Below are 21,679 nucleotides of genomic sequence, written 5' to 3'. Positions count from 1 at the left end.
TCATTGTTTGTTCACCATCCATGCTAATTCCAATAAATTGTGTCTTCCATTTTTAAACAATAACATCCAAAAATTTTGAACATGTAACAAAAATCACTTCAATTGTCTTGCAATCAAAAAGATGAATGGAAATTTTACATTAGAAGCAATCTATAATTCTTAATAACTTACTAAATAATCAAACTCAACTTGTATATTTCTATTAAAAAACTCATCTTATAATTTATTTATTTCTATGGATAATATATATATATATATATATATATATATATATATAAAGAAATAAAATATGAATAATTCATGCAAGTTTTATTTCTTTGTATTTGAAAAGCTAAAATTTTAAGCTATTAGTGATGTCTGAACTTAAATTTTAATAAAATAGTACTAATACATTATCAACTTTTGTTTAGAATAGTTTTTGAAATAAAAAGAGATATAAAAATAACCTCTATTAATGAGAATTTAATTAAAATAATAATTTTAAAGTCTCATAATTGATAAATTCTGGTTTATAAGAGATAAAATATAATATTTGTAATTTTATTTTTAAATTTTTTAAAAATTATATTCCATTTTGAAATCAAAACACTGATACTTAAGATAATGTCATGTTTTATTATTAGTGTGATTTTTTAATAAATTTTTATTGGTTTTATAAATTATATATTATTTAGAAATTAAACTTAAATAAATTTACTATTTTTATGTATTTAAATTCACAATTATTAATAAATAGAAATATACATATGTATGTATACATATATATATATATATATATATATATATATAAGTGATGATTGTGATGATATTAATGATATTACTGAAATAAGTAGAAAATGATGAAAGCATATCAATAATAATTTAGGCATAATATAAAAAATAATTATTCTTCTTGTATTTATTAATTAAAAAATGTTATTTGATATGGATCTATTGGCAAGTAAATATTTGATTCTTAGCTTCTTATAGTCTTTATAATTCATTATAATATGTATATAGTTTTAGCCAAAGATATTAAAATGTCAAATTATAAAAAGATATCATTAATAGGTGATTAAAATTTAAAAAAAAATTATAATAGATTTTGAAGTATTATAAATCATCATTTTTCTTTTAATTATTTCTAGATTTTAATAATTTATTGTTTTTTAATTAAAAAAATAATTATTTATAAAGAATAAAATTATAAAAAATATTTATTTTTTACTATATATTAAAAAAGAAAATTAAATTAATATATCTATTTCAAATTATGATATATTTTTTAAAAAAAAGAACATTAATAATAACAATGTCGTCTTGTATGAAGTTTGGTTTGATAACATATCAAATTTCTAGGAATAGAAGAATTTTTTTTGATGGCCTACAATTATCTTATGATAAAAAAATAAGGTACTTAAAAGAATCATTCTTCAGTAATCTTAATCTTCTTAGCCACCTAAAATTTAAATAATTCTAAAATCTGTATTACATCAAATCTAAAATCTAAATTGTATTGGAAAAAAAAACAAAAACAAAAACAAAAACAAAACAAATCTAAATCTTATTAAATCCTATTATACTCTAAAAGCTTCAAATAATTTCTAATTAATCTTAAAAAAATCTTAAACAAATCGAATTTTTTCGAAGACACAAGTCTTAATTAGACTAATAGAATAATTTAATTATCTTATAAGATTATTTTTTGAAGTCATATACATAATGAAAAAATTTAAGAAAGATCAAACTTAAAAGTTGATATTTATTATAATAAAACTCTCACTTATGTTGCTTGAATTTCTACTTTGAATTTTGTAAAAACTTACAATAATTGATTTTTCTATTAGAACCAACAAATTCTACTCAAAGTTGCTTTGGAAGTTAGTTGTGACGTTTTTTTTAATAATTAATATCTTAAATTTTTGTTTCATCTATTTTGTAGATTTATACATTTCTAAGTAATTTTATCTTACTTTAATTTGTTTAGTCTTCATAATTTCTTCTCTATATTTTTAAATATTTCTAAGTTTCACTGTTAAATAATTAAAAAAATCCAAAAAATATATTTCTTAATTTTATATCAATAAAATTATAAAAATCTATTGATCAACCATAGAATATAATAAATATATCTAACATTTATTTTATTCTTTAGTGCTTTTAGAACTTTATTAATAGTTTTATTAGAACTATATCAAAACTACCAATTTAATTTTTTTATTAAAGATTTATTCTAAAGTTTTACCTTGTAAATAATACACTATTAGAATTCTCCTAAAACTAGTTTTATAACCACATTTTTTAGACTCTAAAGAGAACTTTTGTTTACTATAGGCCTTAGTTTTATACCTCAAGATTAAAGTTAGACCATTTTTTCATAAGCAATCATCTCTAAAGTATCAATTTTACTATTTTTATGATGGATTATGTATAAACCTAATATTAAGTTTAATTCAGAAGTATTTTTATTTTTATTTTTTTTCTACCTACTCTATTTCATCTTAACAAATGATCCATCCATAACTCCTTGATTTTGTTTTATTTTATTCTAATTCTATCTACACATATACAAATTGATGTATTAAAAGTGTTTGATAGAAATTTTTGTATTGATATATTTCTACAAGTTTCTTTTATTGAAATAAATTTTAATTTACATAAAATACAAGTGATGCTAATGCCACCACAACTTATTATCTACCATAAGTTATTACAATTTTTACTAATGTTACCACAAAGTATTCTAAATTTACATTATATATCGCAATAAACTTTATAGAATACTAAAAAAGATGTACATTATATTAATATTTATTATAGTGTTTTATAAATTATATTGGAGTATAAAATGCAAGTTTATGGCATCTTGTGGTGGCAATAGAAAAATTTATAGTCGCATTAGTAAAATCATAAATAAAATAGTCTTATAAAAATAAAAAGATGTCATACAACATTTATTTGATAAAGAAACAATCAATATTTGTTGCTTCTAAATTGAATATATTTCTAGATATTTTGTTATAAAATAATGACTCTATTTATGATGTAAAAATTAAAAATCAATAGTGTAAAAAAATTCTATTCAAATATTTCTATTTTATTTTTTAAAATATATTTTTATCATAAATCTTATCATTAAATTTTTTAATATTTTAAAATGAAAATAAAACACCATAGTCTTCAATATTCTCATTTAAAAATAAATAATAAATAATAAATAAAAAACACCTTATTATGTAAAAAATTATATTAGTTAAAATACGAGACTATATATACATATAGATATATATTTTCCTAAATCCTATTGATCACATAAAAAGAATTAATCTTAAGATACATTGTTTCTTTGCAAAAAAACAAACAAATTCTTTTGTAATAAAGGTTTTATGTACCAATTTTTATATACTATATTTCTATAATAGTTTATAATTTATTTTCTAATCACAAATATCTATATTTAATTTAGAAAATATTTAGTTCTTTTTTAAAATCCAATTTATTTTTAAAGATTATAAAGTAATTTTTTACATCAAATCTTTTTTCAGAGAGGTAAAAATAAGAATTATATTATTATTATTTTAAAAAATAAATAAATAAAAGTAAAATTTCTTACAAACTTGCACTTGTAATATAGTAGTATTTTTGAGAAAGAAAAGAATGATCTTTAATAATTTCATGAAATTTCATGTAGCATTAATATAAAATAGACTTATAAATAAAGCAATTAGTGTTGCTTATGATCTATACTATTATGTTGAATTTTAATAGTGAATTAATTGAATTTTATATTTTTATCAACCAAAATTAATATATCTAATAGTCAAGTTAATATATATAATATATCTAATAGTCAAGTTAATTGATTGGCATATTTAAAATTATTTTAATAATTATATCAAAATAGAATAATTTAGAAAAGAAAAAATCATTATTTTATATATTATATATTTTCATATAAAAAAGAAAGACAACTTTAAAGAACAAAAAATACTAAAAGAATCACTCAATTTAATATTAGTTATATGAGAAATAATAACTACAAAAGATATTGTCTATAATTGATTGAATAAACTTATAATAAAATCTTGTGTATAAATATAGATATGTATGGACTTTCACCTCGTGTATATGAATACCAAAGACTAGAATTTAAAGATGAGTTTTGCTCAATATATTATAATCTCTAAGCCTTAATCCACTTAACCCTTGCCCCTCCCCCTATTGCTTCAAACAACAGGCAGGAATTGGCAAAGAACACAATTTATTATTGTTATTATTATTATTATTTTCTTCCCCTTTAAAAAATACTGTTTTATGTATTGAAAGGGATGAGATTTGTTACAAAGATTCTCAGGCCCCTCAGATTGAGATCCCAGTAGGTTTTGTGGATCGGCAGTTGATGGTTTAAGGAGTACAGTTGGAAAAGAAGATGAGAATTCCAGTACAGCAAAGGCCCTGTACAGCAGCTGTGTAATGAAAACAACCCAGATAAAGATCAACCTGGGGACATCCTTAGCAAGCATCTAAAGGGATCAAAAAAAGGAATATCTCTGCGAAATTAATGAAAGTGACTTCGTAAGTGCGAAGGCTCATCGATCCGACACTTGATAGAAAGACGTTAATAGAGGACGATGAATTTGAGCTTGAGCCTGATAACAAGAGCAGCACGAAGCTGAAGTCTAGCCCGCACAGACGATTGCAAAAAACCAACTACAGGAGGAATCATTTAACTCCAAAAAGCGAGAAAGTGTGCTTAATGAGGTCAAAGGGAGGGAGAAAGGAACTGAGCACTGGTTAATGAAAAGTTGGAGTGGCTCAACACCACCAAAGCCAACCTTCGAGCTATTAAACTTGCAACAGAAGAGCACTCGTTATTTACTCAAAATCGAATGGACGAGTTAACAACTGTTTGGCAAGAGTTGGAAGACAAAGATGTGATGTTATCCACTATGCTGGGGTGATCCACGGTGGAGACAGAAGAGAAGGAAGATATTGCTCGTGAACTTGTTGCACAGGATGGGAAAGAAGCTGTAAAGGCAAAATCACAGCGGGGGAAAAGGTAGACGGGGGACAGGACTCAGAAGAATCTCCTGGTTGAAGCTCTCGACTCAAGGCTGCGTAATCGCAATCATCGCAGATTAGGTTACAGGAGATCCGAGTCTCAGAAAATTGTGGATCATGACAGATCTCACCCCAAAGAAGTGAATAGTCTCCGCACCTTGTGTGGAAGACATAACTATCAAGGCTCTAGAAAAAAACACACAACTGGCGGCGTTCATGTCGAAGCCTTACGAGGCGACATCTTCTCCTAACCCCCCCCCCCTCCACACTTTTTTCTGTCCGCAGATCTGTGAGAGACAGCACCAAACAATGGTTGCTCTTCAGTGCTGCAGAGCCTGGATCACCTGTTAATGACGACGTTGTGATGAAGAAGCTCCTTATTCCTGAGCTCTTAGTGTGTTTTTTCAAGATGACTTCGCCAAGGCAACAGTGTTTCTGCTGCAGAATGACTCCGGGCATGAACATATCGACATGGGTAGTGGTTCCGAGGTCTCATAATCAAGGAGCTCGCCGAAATGGTGAAGGAGGTGGCTTGATTGATTTGAAGGGCGTCTGACAAAGCATTCTCCAAAGCTTGCCGCTATCTATTTGAGTTTTTAATCGGTTTTAATTTTTAATTTTTTTTACTGTGTATATGTGTGGAGTGTCTAGAATTAGGACTGTAGGATTTGTCTACCACTTCTAAGAGGCTGAGCAAATTGGAATGTGAAAGTGTAAGCGGTACAATCAATATCCACAATATTTTTTTGAATAGAATTGGATTCTTTGTCAAGATTTAACTTATTAGATAGTTTGATTGGCTATCTTTCTTATTATTAAGTTTTAACTTTTAAATTTTTTGAAGTATTTGGATTCACTTCAAGAGTACAAGTAATCCTTTTGTTGGATTTGGATTTGGAATTAGTATAGAAATTGTTGGAATTAGAATTTACTTAGGATGCAAAGTTCTTTTGAAACTTGTCACAATATGGATTTACTTAGATTTTGGGTTACCTATGATATGTTAGGATATACAATTTTTAAGGATTTGTTACACTAAGAATTTTTCTTAGATTTTTTTTACTAAGATTTATTAGATTGTAGGTCAAGTGAATGATATATTAAAAATGTTTGAATGAAAAGTCCAATAATGTGGTTTGCAATGACCTTAACTACTAGATGATGGCAAAGTTGAACCTCATAGCACAATCATGTTTCTTGACAAGTTGACAGTTTAAATCCTAATTATATCTTATAAACATCAATAAAAGATGCATTGAGTAACTCTTTTGCATAGAATTATGCATCAAGACTTAACTTATAGTTCCAATAATGAAAAAGACAAGTTAGTTGTGTAGGAAAAAAATTCTAAATAAGCCAATCATCAACAATAAAACAATTTAAGTACATCAAAGATGTCATGATAACAATTGCACTATATAATTGAAAGATAATATTGTGTTAAAAAATCTGAAAAGTAGAGTTGCAAAAAAGTAAAGCAAGCATCGTTCTTAGTACTAAAAAGTACAACTAAGCAATCCATCCACCTGTAAGATAACAACTGTGTTTTACTTTGAGTATTACAAAGTTTTACTAAGACCTATAGGAACATATTAAGTGTAGGATTTCTTGATGTATAACTTTTTTTAATGTACATTTATGAATATTATAAATATATAAGAAATCCCTTCAATACAAACAAAGATTAACACAATTTGGTATGTACAGAAATAAATTGGCTTGCTTTGTGGCTAATTTTTGTATGCAATAAAATTTTGTTCAAAATGCTCATGTTAATTGCAGCAGCTGGATTAGTTTTTCTAAATATAGTAATAAAATTTAAGCAATTGAACCTCTTTTAGCAAAAGACAAGCAAAAAAGGTTATCTGTTTAAGATTAGCTACCTAGAAGATGGAGCACTACAAAAGAGTGGCCATGTTCTTGCCATTTGCAATGAAGCTGTCTTTGATGTGCAAGGTTTTGCAACACCTCTTGTTCACAAACTTTACAATATGACTAAAAAAGAACTTTAAGAGATATTCAGTTATCATCCAAAAGCTCATATTCTTTACTTCATATGTAAATTGTTGCATGAATTTTATGAGTTAATGTCATGGTAGAAGATCTCATAAATCTCATAGCATACACACACCATTTTTTTTCTCCAAGAAGTTAGGCTGGAATGCACATGACTGCCATTGTACGTCCCAAAATTGGAAAGACAATGACAAGCAGAAGTTATACATCACAAAATTGACGTATAACTCTCGGGCCCATTAACATTAAAATCAAAGTAAACCTGTACTCTCTAACACAAAGGCCTCAAACCAAATCACTTAGTTCTATATCTAAGTGTGTTTCCACTTCAACCTATTATTCTTATCCAATGTTCATGCACTCAGTAGTGTTGAAACAAGCATTTGATTAATTTTGAAAGAGTTTCAACTCTATGTAACTCCAATAGTTGCTTTTGTTTGCATTAGAAATAAACATCAGATTGATAGAACTTCATGATGGGCTTCATACCCGTGCTCAATCAGCACAGATAATTTTGATAGATTGAGCAATTTCTTACTTTTTTCCATGTGCCTCATGTGACAAATCAACAAGTTTTTAAGCAGATGGCCACAGTTGTGAAAGAAGGGCAGATGCTGCCATCAAATTGAAGACAACAACAGCAGTTGAATTCCAAAGCAACTTTGGGTCTATTGTTTTTTTCACAATTTTTTCTACCTTCATCATCTAACCTATACACAATCCTATGGTGCTTTTCTATTTCATCTTCACTGAATCATTTTATATATCTCACACATGATATGTTATAGACAAGTGTATGGATTATAGGAATACAGTAGATTCTTGCTTCAGAAATTCCTTTTGAATTTGTAAAATTTGTGATTGCCCATTCATGTTGCTCCATATTTAGAAAAGCCTATTGCAATATATACATACACACCATATTCCAGCATGCAATGAATTATTATTAAGTTATAAGAAATTTTAATTTTTGTTTCAAAATTTCTTCTAACATATCTTTTTTTATACACTACATAGTAGTAGTAGTAATAATAATAATAATAATTTTGTATTTATTGCTTGCAATTGAGGACGTCTCTGTGTTTTTGGTATTTATTTGCATGATTTTTTTTTAAATCTTGAATTTGATCTTTTTTAAATACTGAGATATTAATTATGTTCATATTGTATATCTATTTATTATTTTCTAATGTAATTCTATGTAATCTATCTCATCAAAAAAAAAATTCAAAAGAATGTAAATGTTTTTTTCATCATTGATGATATGGTCTCATCAATGTCTATATATGTATATATTGTAAAATTATATATATGTATGTGTGTGTGTGTTTTTAAATCCATCCTTGGTTACATGTACACAGAGTATCTATTCAAAAAACATGCATGAACTCATGGCTTTAAAAATTATCATTATTTGAAATTATTTATCCCTCGTAAGTACAAAATTGTAATAGATATAATAATATCAAAAATAAAATTTCTATTTTTTTTTTTTTACAAAATCATACATTTTTTAACTTAAAATTAATTGAGACGTTTATTCCATTTGTTTTAATTTTAGAATTATTGTCATTTTTTTTATTCATATGTTGATTTCCAAATTTGAAAATTGATCTTGTATATTAGAAGAATGAATTTCAGAAGATATTTTTGTTAATTTTTTTACATATGGAATATAAAAAATGCAACTAAGTCTTCTAATTTTAAGTCGAAAAATATAAATTTTATTTGAAAAATTATAGAACTTGTTCCTAGTAAGCACCAATATATGTAAAGTACTTAAGGTATTGTATAGACTTTAACAATAATTTTAATATGTAATTATGGATATTATAAATTATTCTACATCTTGACAGCACAAATAAATCAATGTCCTTTAGCATTAAACTCAAATTCAAAAATACCACTACAATGGATTATTTATTTATTCTGAATTTTTCCTAATTTATAACATCTTAAATGATCAGGCAGAGGAATTATGGCTGTGCTAGTGAAGTATTATTGTCACTCTTCTTACAGTGTACAATTTATATGGATTCAGTATTTCTCTTACCTACTGTATTATACCAACACTAACACAACAATTATTCATTTACAACATCTATATAATAAGGAAGCTTGGGCATAAGACAAAGACATAAAGGAATCTTCTCATTGGTCAAAAATCAGAGAAATCGTTAACCAACAAAAAACCCTGCATAATTTGCAAAAAGACCTCCAAGTCAACAAAAAAAAACCCAGCACAACTTGTAAAAAGACCTTCAAATCAACAAAAAATCCTGCATAACTTGCAGAAAGACCTCCAATTCACTATCTAAACAGTAGATCATTATACAGCTTGTGTGTGGCTAATGACACAAGTTTCCACTAGTTGCAGATACAACCTTGAGCCCTAAGCAAAGTGAATACAAATGACATTCTATGCACTCACCAAAAGCCACAATGTTTGTTCACATTGGGTTCTTGTGGAGGAAGGGATTGGCCAGGATGGGGGGTGAGGCTCCTCCATCATGATGCCTGCCTGCTGCTGCTGCCATTGGAAACATGGGACACAAGTTTTATATGCAGGCAGACATAGAGCCAAAGCCATCGAGTGGTGTGGTCTGGATGGTAGTGTGAAAGTGGGACCTAGGGGGACATGGCACCATCACTGTCATTGCTTCCTTGCTATGGAGTTGTGGCGGGACCAGGCAAAAAGAGCGGCGGCGGGTGGGGTGGGTGGGGTAGGGAGGGAGGGAGGCGCAGACTTGTGGTACTCCCGAGTCTGCTTCGTGTTCGAAGGGGTTATGATAAGGCCACGGTGGGACCGCAGGTGATGTGGAGGAGTGTCATTGCTGCGACACTCTGGTGCCCTCCCTCCCTGCCTCGGAGGAGGAGGATCTGCCATGCATTTTTTGTTTCGGCCTTCACCATTTCCCTGCATGCGCTCTTTCATTGCAATCGCTGCTGCAGGATGGTCAGGGGAACAGTCCGGGAGCGAAGTCCTTGGTTTCGCGGGAGTTTTGGCACATGTCGAAGCGTTTTGGGAGTCCAGAATTCAGCGTATTGGGACAGGAGGATTTGGATGGAGAGAGAGAGGAGAGGGTTTATGGTATGGTATTGATTGCGTATGTATGGGTTAGGGTTTAGAGTGGATGATTCCTGGCGAAGAATTGGTGGGAGTGGTAGATTGTTGTGAAGGATTTTCCTAGGGTATGTTGTGAGGTTCTGTGCGAAGTTGGTGGAATGGAGAATGATTGTTTCGACGATGAGGTGAATGGCGTTATGGCTGATAGACAGTGATCCTAGCTGGGTGATGGGTGTCCAGTGACGAGATTGGATTTATTTGGGTACCGATCGCAGGTCTCCGCGTGGTTTACAGGTCAGGATTGTAACGATCACATCACGTTCTTGTAATTATGACAGCGGAGGGTAATCGAGTACGGAGCATCGTCTCGAGGCATTCTAGGTGATTTTATTTCCACTTGGACGGTCTTTGGCAATGGAAACAGCAATCTAAGCAGGAAACGGAATTTATCAATGGCGCGCTCTCGGGCAGGAGCCGGACGAATTTGTCCCTGTGCTGATCGAGCTTCTTTATGTGCACTGCAATTGTAGTGGTCGAAGTCGTCGGAGAGGGGTCTGGTAGAATTTCGCATGTGATTCCCATTCCTGCGAATGATTTGAGAGTTAACAGTATGGCTGTTTCAATGCTGTACCTGACGTGAGAATGCGACTCGAGAGATGGTAGCCAAGTAGATTGAAGGGTGGATGGAACAGAATCGCCGACGACCTAAATGTTGTGACAGAGATTAGGTTTGAGGGGTCGCTCGAGGGTTTGGGAACGGAGAGCTTGGGGAGTTGCTGGCTGATTGAATCTTGGATATAGAAGTTGCCGACATTCGCTGAACTTTCCGAAACAGATGCTCATTTTTTGAATTGTTGACTTCAACTCCCGCAGTGAAAGATTTTTCAGAAATTGGGAGGAAGATTAGCAAGTAGTCTTTCATGAGAGCTACAGGGTTGCATGATGTATTCAGTTTCATTCGAGTTCTTTTCATCAAACTCTTCACAACCTTGTAACTTCTCCAGCATTTTGAAGGTGTTGCATGTGGTGGATTGATTTCGACAGCTATTTCTGAGTTGGGCTTTATCAGCACAGCCGCAAATGTCATTACTGGCATATGGACAGGGCATGCTTGCGGGAGACATAGGGGTGGGTGCAGGACTTACAGAGCCTTGGGCTATCAGAGACCCTCACTATATATGGAGTGGAGAGAGTTTGATGGATGGGGAGAAGGAGTCAGACTCCTCTAATGTCGGCAGTGATGCCCCCACGAATTTCCTTCTCAATGGCCACCATTTCTTGAGCTTACTTGCAGAAGAAGCACCAGAGGATGTCGCGTCGGAAGACCCCGAAACTCCCGGACCCATTAGAAGAGAGCTTCATTGGGATTCTCCTCCGCAGTCTCCAGGTGCGGTGTTTGATCATCTGCCGTTCTCCGTGTTGCAAATTGTGGCTGCATCGTCAAAGGCAGACCTTGTGGCAGTAGGAATCGTGCAGAGAAATGCGGAGCATCTCGTTGAGACTCTCCTCTCGGAACCGAAACATTTGAGCTCAGGACTGAGTTTCCCGGATCTCTTTGAATTCACCGCCGAGCTGCATGCTCGCGTGAATGGGACAGTGGAATATGTAGGCGGATCGAACCTTCAGAAGAATTCACTGAGATCCTCGGAAAGCAGCCAGAGGCATTTCTTGGGCGCCACTTCAAGCTGGAAGCGTATGAGGGCATTTTCTTTGGGTTATGGCAGGATAGTTCAAAGGTTCCTGCTACTGCGGAGACTATTTTTTCTCAGGCTGTGCATTCGTTGCCCATGCTACTCGCAACACGCATCGAGGCACGCAAGTATGAGCGCTTGGGGAAACGATTTGATGCAATCTTGAAGATGATGCCACAAGCAGTAGTATTTGTAGATGATGAATTCGGTCAAGTTCTGATTAACCCTGCTGCAGCTTCTTTACTTGGGCTACCAAATCATGGCGAAGTGGAGCCATCTAGAGTTGCTGGCACCATGAAGAGGTTGGCTGCTAGTAGTGGCGGTCAACGGACTGATCCTCAGAAGTGGTACAAGGCATTCACGGGAGTGGAAGAGCCTCAAGAAATCGAGGAAGAGTGGGTCTTGAAACCGCGTCGGGTTCTCCATGTGCGATCATTCCCTGTCAGCAGCAGCTCCGCCCATGGCCGGTTATGGCTGTACGAAGATGTCACAACTGATCGAGATGCTTGTGAGGCCATCGAAGCGGCCAATCGAGCCAAGTCACAGTTGCTTGCCATGATGAGTCATGAGCTTCGCACACCCATGACCGGTGTGCTTGGGATGGTCGATCTCCTGCACTTGACAAAACTGGTGCCTCAGCAGCAGGAACTTGTCAAAATCATGCAGGAATTAGCTGAGGGCCTTCTGCAAGTCATCAACAATATCCTGGATTTCTGCAAGATGGAAGCCGGACGACTTTTTCTTGAAGAGATCGACTTCTCTCTGAGTGATCTCATCGAGCAAGTTGCAACATTGCATGAGAAAATATCGTAAGAGAAAGGCCTAAAGTTTGTTATCGAAGGAACAACAGGTACTGCTGTTGCTCTCCTTGGAGATCCTGTTCGCCTCCGGCAGATTATGGTAAATCTGGTAAGCAATGCAGTAAAGTTCACCGAGAAGGGTACTATCACACTGTCATGGCGCTACGTTTCTGGTTTTCCTCCTAACGATCAGAAAACTCCTGCTTCCATTCCATCTGAAGCTAGGATGAAACGGACTGCAAGTGGCAATCTTCGATTCAATTATCAGCCTCCTGTGTCATCTTTGGCAGACCAAATGGTAGCAACAGGGACACTTCGCTCAAAGCCAGTGGAAGAGAAAAAAGAGAAGACACTCTTTTTGGAGGTCAAAGTCGCTGATACAGGTTCTGGCATCGCGGTTGAGCAGCTTGAAACTTTATTTGCAGCCACACAAGCTGGGGCACCCAGAAGAGACGCCTCTGGAACGGGACTCGGACTGGCAATTTGCAAGGGTTTGCTTGAGTTGATGAAGGGAAAGATGCTGCCTGTGGTAAGTGAGGTGGGTAAAGGCACCTCAATTACTTTCGTACTACCTCTTCTGCTTGCTGAAGACGCTAGCAAGGTTCTCTTGGAAGGTTCTTCTACTGATAAACCCTCTGCGAAGCCATCCTTGCCACCACCTGAGGCAGAATGTGCTAAAGGAGAGACAAAGTTGATTAGTGTGTTGGTTGCGGAAGACAACAAGGTTAAACAGCTTTTGATACGGAAATCTTCAGGTACTACGGGCATGAGGTTGAGGTGGTTAGCAATGGAAAGTTAGCTGTGGAAGCCGTGCAAAGAAAAGCGTACGATCTTGTACTCATGGACCTACAGATGCCCGTTCTTGATGGATTGAGTGCCACAAGAGCAATAAGGGCTTTACCCCTGGCGATTTCTAAAGTTTCCATTTATGCCCTTTCTGCGGATGCCTTAGCACCAGAATGTGGTCCTATGGAAGGGACTGGTTTAGATGGGTACCTTAGTAAGCCCATTGTTTGGGAAAGAATGTCTCGGGTGGTTGATAAAGTCTTGGCATCTAAAGCTCAGCAACGAGCCAAGTAGATTGTTGACTGGAAAACCATCGTGTGAGATTCTTTCAGCTACAAGGATACCTGTGGATTTACGTGGATAGCGAGGAGCTCACCACCCGTAGGGTGATTGAAGTCCAACTCAGAGACGATCAGTGCTAGACACTTCGGTTACTGGTCTTTGACAATAGTCAGCAACCGTTCCATTGAGTCCTATCATTGGACTCAATGGAACGTTAACCCTATAATTTCTTAGTCTTTGGTACTTATCCAACAATTATCCTTATGAGCTTGATATTGTTCTGCACTGGACTGCTCATTGACGCTGTTACTGCTGCAGCTCTGTGCTTAGGTCACATGGGGTATATCATTGAGGACTGAAAGACCATGGGAAGCTTTCCGATAAGTGGCTCTATTGAAGTTACTTCACTTCTTAAATATGGTGGAGCCACAATGGATTAGGTACGAAATGTGTTGGTATATTGATGTGTGTCTCACTTTTTTTTTTTTTCTTTTTTTTTTTCTTTTTTTTTCTTTTTCAAGAATTACTCAGGAGAACAAACTTATTTACTCCAATTTTTCTCTTATTACAGCACAAATAGAAATTTTCATCTCAGAGGCCAAAAATGAGCTAATTTCGCTGGTGCAAATGGGCATCCTAACAATAGGGAGAGCTTGAAGAACCGCAGCATCTGTGCTGTACATAATGGAGGTAATACCTAGCTCAGAAGGTATTATTCTGAGTCTTTTCTGATTGCTGTCAAGTTAACAGTTTCATAGCGAGCTCTCAGATAAGTGGTATCCAATCAGTATTTCTCTTTATTCTGCATTCTCTGGAGTCTGCGGTGATCTGATGGTTTTTGTGTAAAAATTTGCAGACTAGTTCGTATTTTCAGCATTCTCAGGTTCAGTTGGAGTTGGAGAATGTATCATCACATCACAGACCTTGTCTTTGATACCACCCCTATATTCCGGTTGTGAGCTTTCGATGAGTCATTGTTGGATGTCGAAAATAGCGCTTCTGCATGCTTGAGAGTAGAAGCGTCGAACATTTTTATAGGGAATTACGAGAGTATTCAATCCTCCTTAGCACAGAAGCAAAGGTATCTGCTTGTGAGTTTACCCAAATTATTCAATCCAGGACGTGTCTTGAACTTCCAAAGCAATAGATCATAACATCTGGGTTGTGTTAAGTGCTCAGTGCCTCACCCAGTAGTGTTGAATCAGGCCCTTCCAATTCATGGCTTGCGCTTCTTTGAAGGAAGTCTTTAACCTGACTTACACCGGGATGTTTGGAGGTCTTACATTTATTGTTGGTCTTTGGATATTAATCATCAACAGTCTCGGAAGTACGCAACTTGTAAGTATTCTATCGAAGTCAATTATTGAGTCAAATGAAAATACAAAATACTTGCACATTCCAAGCTGAGTCAGACGTGAGTCCTCAAAGGCTTTAGGCGTACGCGTCGAAGTACGTGAGCAGTCTTTCCTTTCAAGGCGAATATGTTGCGTGCCCCTCATTTCTGGTAGAGTTGCAGGCTAAACTTCCTGATTATGTTGATGAGTTGCAAATGGATTTTGTCTTACCCATGCTCCTTCCTTTTTTTGGGTCCGGCTAGCACTTCTGTACGCTTTTCGATTGAAGTTGAATCCAGAAGTGTTCAAATCTTAAATTTAACGAAAAGTATGCCTGGAAATCCGTTGACAGATATACCACACCCAGATGATGAAAGGAGAGCTTATTTCAGTGCTTTTTCGCCACTTTTGCCCTTCTATTTGCCAATTGCCATGAAAATACCAACGCCGTGGTGTGTAGACCTTAAAGACTGCAATGAGCTTGTTTCAGGTTCTGAATTGATGCTCACAGCTGATTCTTCAACACGAGTGCTTAGTTACACAAGCTGACTCTGTTAAAGAGAATAGGCATCTATGTAACTACGTTACTGTGATATGGTAAGTCGTGCAATATTTTACATTTTCACAGTCAATCAATCCAACACTCACTTTCACCAGCTTCGCCCTTCACTACCCTGGAAGATACGTGAATGAGTTTGTATTTTCCATGAACTCCCTAAAACGCGTAGTAAGAAACAAATGGTGTGTGCCATAGCAGATGATTGACATACGCTTGCCATGCGGTTGGCCAACAAATATTTTCAAATCTCCAGTGCGCGTGAAAACTAATCGTCATAAAACTTTGCTCTCTAAGAGCGATTGGTTGAGAAACGATGGAATCTTCGAAGACAAACGGGGAACAGTCATCCGTGAGCAATCACACAACTATTAATACAGTAGATTCGTTTCGACGGTTTTCCCGACTCTTGACTTATCATGTGAGCGATGGGGGCAGCACAGAGGGAAATATGATTTCTGGAGGAAGGGGCAGCGGGATTCGGGCAGCACCCTAGGCCTGCGCCCGAGGACTCATCGTCATCTCACAAGGCATCTCTGTGTCTCCCCTCCCTTGCAAAATTCCTCCACACCCATTTCGAATTGTCGTGACGACTTGCGCGAGAGGTCGAGAATCAGGTCGCGGCGCTGTGAGTGTGAGTGGGTTTTTGAGGGATGTCACGGATTTAAGCGGAGAGGCGATTGCTTGATTGTGTTGAGTTGTGTTTTTAAGAATAAGTGTGAGGGGGGAGAGAGAGAGAGAGAGAGAGAGGGAGAGAAGAGAGGGAGAGTTGGATTTTGGGGGTGAGTGGGGGAAGAGGGCGCCATGTCGAAGGCGCAAGTGAAAACCAAGTATGATGCGGCCGCCAATGCGGCCACGGCTACTCTGTCGTTCCCTGTGGGCGATTTGAAGCTCAAGGCCACCTGCGCTGATAGTACCATCGTGCCAGGGGAGGGACTCAGTTCACGCGGCGTCGCTCTTGGTGTTGAGAAGCCTGGCACCTTCATGATCGATTACGACATGCACACGCAGGTCTGTTCCCTTGTTCCCCCCTGCTCTGCCCTGCTTTGATTTTTTTCTTTTCACGCCTATCGGTAAATGGCTTAGATGGCTAGAGCGCTGGTGGTTTGGAAATTGCAGAAGTAGATCATACCTGCTGTCTTCGCCTTGCTTCAGTTTTTCCCGTATTAGTCTGCAAACATTAGTCTTTTGCATTATGTTTGCAAGCGCTTGAAGGGATTCAGAGTTTTTCTAGGGCTTAGAAATCCTCGATTTTCGGCAATGCTGCAAGGCTATTGTTTCGTTTTTTCACTTAGTCGATTTTTTGACGTTCTCTGTATGGACTCCGGTCGTAATTGACTTGTCATGGTCCCTATAGCCATTGCTCGACACTAAGACCGGTTCCATATAAGGTTACTGAAGGAACACATCGCTATATAAAATCAACTAATGAAGTATTTAGATGTCTGACATAGTCTTAGATCCGTGTGAAGCTCGGGTAAAGCCATCGCAAGAAGCACAAGTATTGCACATTTTGACAAACAGAGGACCTGCGAAATTTCAAACCTTCTAGCTAACCTTAATAAGAACCCTTAAGCACAACTTCTGAGAAAATGTGTAAGTAGAAAATGCTCGAGAGCAGAGCTACGACCTGTAATGCTTTAGTTCCAGTTGTGAACAATTTCTTATACGGCTTCTGAATTCTTAGTTCCATTTCGACAAGAAGTTTGTTTCATAAGGCAGATCTGGCATCAAATTTTGTAGACCTTCGTACACCCTGGCAACCGATTAAGATCCTTGTTGTGGATATTCTGGTGTCAAGTTGCAAATTGTGGGTTGGATTTAAATGTTTATACATGATGAGGTTTAGGGTTATATGAAATAGGTTTTTCAAATAATATTCGTAGAAATGGCACCAGAAGCAGGTCTTCTTTAATCATCCCTGCATTTGTTTCTTTTATTCTAGAACTCATGGTGATTGTTACAAGTGCAGGCTCCCAGATTTCAATTTATGGCTGGGGCAAATATTGCTAAGAAGCCGTTGAGGCTGACGTACATTCATGCTCAAAAGCGCAACATGACGGTATTGGAAGGGAGTGTTTCTATAGATACGCGGAACAAAGTAACTGGGAAATACAGTTTTAACACAAATAAAGGATCATTGAAGTACACGTACGTACATGGAAGCGGAGCTACATTGGAGCCTTCGTATGATTTCGGGACTGAAGCTTGGCACTTTGCCGCGTCTAAGAAGGTCGGCCCACACGATCATGCTCGCTTCTGTTTTGATGCTCAGCAAAGCACCGTCGGTATAGAGTGGACACGAGACTCGAAGGAGTATGGTCAATTTAAGGTATCCTGTCCCTTCATCTTAATATCATCTACTTTCTGGCCTGGATTTTGATAATTTCTGTGCATCGGAAAAGAGGGATGGTACCTCCCTTCGGATAATCTGAAGTACGGCTTGGTCAATAGGGATTTGGCTGCTACTGAAAATTATAGGAGTGTTCAATCAGGATAGGGTGGTTTCTCTGGAAATGAGGTTGTTAGTTATGATGGACCACATATTCACTGTAAGTTTTTGTGTGGAGTGGCGCAGATTACAGCCACAGTACCTACTGATGCTTCGAAGACTCCCAAGCTTGTAGCTGAGAAGACGTGGACCGTCGACTTTTGAGCTTGAGTGCAGATTGCACGAGAATTGGTTGTTACTAATCGGCTTTCATAGCATCCATTTGACATCAGGCGTTCAAACATTCATTTCCCTAAGTAGTTCATAGTGCGCATTTTGATGTCTGAATGTTGTAAGAGCATAGAGATCTTCTTCTTCTTCTTCTTCTTCTTTTTTATTGTTTTTACATATTGATGCTCTGCCCATTTCTAAGTTGATGTCTTCAGTCGTTGGTAGTTTATGATCCTCATCATCCATTTACTAGCAACCATTCCCTGCCGGAATGTGTCAGATCCTGGAATGTAGTGGTGTCGAAGTATTGTAATTCATGGTGGGGGCCGCAAGCAGACATTGTTTCTTTGTTTTGTGTAGTCCATGTGGAAGTTTTAGACAGTGCCAAAAGGTTCTCTGAGGGTTTCTAGCGGCTGAGTGATCAATACAGCCTGGAGAAATAATTTGCTGAAATCCTTGTCTTCAAGTGACGAAATGGACTCTGATTGGAAAATCCTTCGTGTTCAAGTTTTCTTTGCGATTGCTGGTATGCCAAGTGCACCAAAAAAGGAATCTTGAGAGAATGAGCCTTCGTCCTTTTCCATTGTACTAGAGCAACTACAGCCAAATTGAAGTGAGTAAAAGTTTGGTTGTTTAGCGTGCAAAGCGTTCCAAGATCCAAAGTTTGAAAATTCTTGATCCCTGAATTCTTCAACAAGCTTGAGAGCATTTGCTTCAATTCATGTGCAATTCATCATCATATTTCTTTGTCATTGTGGTTTGAATGGTTTTAAATGAAGTGGATTTGATGATCGTCGTTGACTTTTATTATTTGTTTAAAAAGTTGAATGTTTGAAGTGATTGCAAATGTGAACATGAAATTGTACACTAAATAATAAGTCAAATTTTATCTCGATTCTAAATCTAACAAATTATGTAAATCTACTATCTCAAAATATATTCCATAGCGAAATATTATGTATTTTATGTGTGTGTGTATATATATATACATATATTTCTGAATATTACTCCTAAATAAATTGAATTTAAATATAAGATTTTATGAGAAGATCATTTTTAGAAGAAGAATTCTAAGAAAAGATGAATTTCTTTTATAACAAGGATGAAAAATACACATTTATTTGATTTTAACCCACAATACAATTGTGGAATTGAAGGGGCTTGTAAGAAACTTCTTTATGCAATTGACAATCTTAATGAAAGAACCTAACTTAAACTTGTATAAGCATTGAAGAGACAAAAATATTATTAATATTTATAGTTTTGACTTATAATCTTAATTATATTATTAACAAGCATATTTAGGTAGTTTTAGTCTTGCCTAGCTTAATAGTTATTTTTTAAAAAATAACTTAAAATATTAAAAAAATATGATTTTTGGTGCAATATATATATATAATTTTTATAAATTATCATAAAATCAAAATAAAATAATATAAAATTTAATTACTTATTCTTTAATTACTTTTTCTTAAAGAATAAGTAATTAAGAAATTCTTTAATTACTTTTTCTTAAAAAAAAGTAATATGATTAAAATATTGACTTTAACATTGTTTAAGAAAACATATTTAATAATTTATTGTTTTTATTTTGTATCAACTTTCAACTTAAATATTGTCAAGGACAAAAACTTGAAGAATGAAAATAAACAAATTAGATATGTCTTAAAAAAAGATTACAAAAAAAAAATTAGGAAAGTATTTATATTAAAGAAAAAAAATTAGAATGGCTATTGCCAAAGCAAGAAGAATCTTGAAACTAAATTAGAAGAAAGAAAAGAGTTAAGAATAGTGAAGAAGGCCTCATTTTTGCTTTCATATATACTATCTTACTAGAAACTACATAGTGATATTTTATAGGATCTCCAACATGTGTTTAACTTGCAAAGCAAATTTCTTATATGTATACTACATGGCCAACTTGTACCACAAGTGACTAAGATGTGCAACATGTGATCAACTTATTGAGAAAGTTTTTAACCTACTAATCACCTATTGACATGTATCAAGTCAAGTTCTCTTGATATTAATTTCAAACTCTTATTATATCTAAAATGTTTTGTAATTCAAAAATTATGACAACCTTAAGATCCATGTAATAATGTTTCACCTTTTAGAATATATAACTATTGCTTGAAATAAAAAAATAAAAAAATAAAACTTAAATTAAGAAGTATCATAAAAAACTTTAAAAATACTTTTAATATCATGAACAAGAAGATCTAAGGATATACTTGATTAAACTTGATTAAGAAAGATGAAATCAAGAATCAATATTGATCACATAATTTGAAGATAAAATTACTATGGCTTTAAAAGAATCATTTTTTGATAATTAGAAATTATATTTCTTTCTTTTAATATAAGATAAAAAGATATCTAACATATTTTATTATTCTATTTGTTGATATGTGGTATTGAATACAAATTTTAACAAAGAAATACTTTAATGAGCTTAGCAACAATTTAAAATACATGTTGAATTAAGATAATTGGAATCTTTTTAATTTTTATAAATAATTATTAAATTAAAAGTACGTTTAAGATAGTGGCATCATTTTTTAAATGAATTCACAATTGTAAGAAGCTCTTTCTTATAGATCTTCTAATTAATCTCAATAATTAAAAAAATTCTTGAATTAAAATATATATATATATATATATATATATATTTATGATAATATATCTTAGACATACATAATTATCCAAAGAAAAAGTATTTGTTAGATAAAAAATAAATATAAGTAGATTTGATAATATCTTTTGAAAGAACTTTTTAAAAGCTTCATAGACACAAATTTGATTGTATATGTATTTATAAGAAATTGATAGGTTAGAAACTTGACCAACAAATTGGCCATGTGTTGAACATATTAGAAACTTGTAGTACATGTTGGCTATATGGCTCTCATATAGGAAACTTGTCTTACAAATTAGACATGTGTCTAACAAGTTGAATACATGTTGGAAGTCTTATAAAAATATTGACATGTAGCTACTAATTAGATAGTATATGTGGAAGCAAGAATGAAGCCTTCTTCACTATTCTCAACATTTTTCTTATTCTTAGTCTTGTTTCAAGAATCTCTAATCTTCTTATCTTTAACAATAACTATTTTAGTATCAATATTTAACTATCTTTAAGTGAATATATATATATATATATATATATATATATATAATAATACAAGAATATATTGAGGCTTTTATTATTTTTGATTCATATCTTTAACATAATATCTCACTTGAGGCAAAATCTAATATGTCTATTTTATAAAAAAATGTCTTAAAAAAATCAATTCAATACAAAATTAAAACCATTTTAAAAGCTATTTTTATAGCTATAAATTTTTCTTTAAGTTCTTTTTTTTACTTGAGCTTTTGTTTATATATCAAACATGTAAATAGAGTTGTTATTTTTTAAAAAATAATAATAAATATCTAA

At 34.1% G+C, this 21,679-nt stretch overlaps 1 protein-coding gene and 1 pseudogene across 2 annotated transcripts; both read left to right on the top strand.

The window, feature by feature from the left end:
• The first annotated feature begins 9,694 nt into the window (after positions 1-9,694).
• On the top strand, positions 9,695-14,886 carry LOC112292305 (uncharacterized; annotated as a pseudogene). The gene is made up of 9 exons (XR_016506496.1): positions 9,695-9,868; positions 10,009-10,147; positions 10,364-10,417; positions 10,654-10,731; positions 11,193-11,663; positions 11,750-13,152; positions 14,001-14,122; positions 14,254-14,372; positions 14,539-14,886. The product of XR_016506496.1 is annotated as an uncharacterized LOC112292305 (transcript).
• Positions 14,887-15,981: 1,095 nt separating this feature from the next.
• Positions 15,982-18,879, top strand: LOC112292304 (outer envelope pore protein 24B, chloroplastic). The gene is made up of 3 exons (XM_024540638.3): positions 15,982-16,583; positions 17,545-17,904; positions 18,151-18,879. The coding sequence occupies exons 1-3, from the start codon at positions 16,377-16,379 to the stop codon at positions 18,226-18,228; spliced, it is 645 nt and encodes a 214-aa protein (XP_024396406.1). The 5' UTR covers positions 15,982-16,376; the 3' UTR covers positions 18,229-18,879.
• Positions 18,880-21,679: the final 2,800 nt, after the last annotated feature.

Source organism: Physcomitrium patens, chromosome 15, assembly GCF_059467195.1.
Source record: "Physcomitrium patens ecotype Gransden chromosome 15, ASM5946719v1, whole genome shotgun sequence".
Taxonomy (NCBI): Eukaryota; Viridiplantae; Streptophyta; class Bryopsida; order Funariales; family Funariaceae; genus Physcomitrium; species Physcomitrium patens.
This window is presented reverse-complemented; position numbering and strand designations above follow the sequence as displayed.

What these genes read in the sequence shown, in the direction of transcription:
- LOC112292304 (XM_024540638.3), top strand. Translation starts at nt 16,377, where the DNA reads ATGTCGAAGGCGCAAGTGAAAACCAAGTATGATGCGGCCGCCAATGCG. An exon ending in ATTACGACATGCACACGCAG is followed by an intron (nt 16,584 to 17,544) that starts GTCTGTTCCCTT and finishes TTACAAGTGCAG; the next exon opens with GCTCCCAGATTTCAATTTAT. An exon ending in AGGAGTATGGTCAATTTAAG is followed by an intron (nt 17,905 to 18,150) that starts GTATCCTGTCCC and finishes GGAGTGGCGCAG; the next exon opens with ATTACAGCCACAGTACCTAC.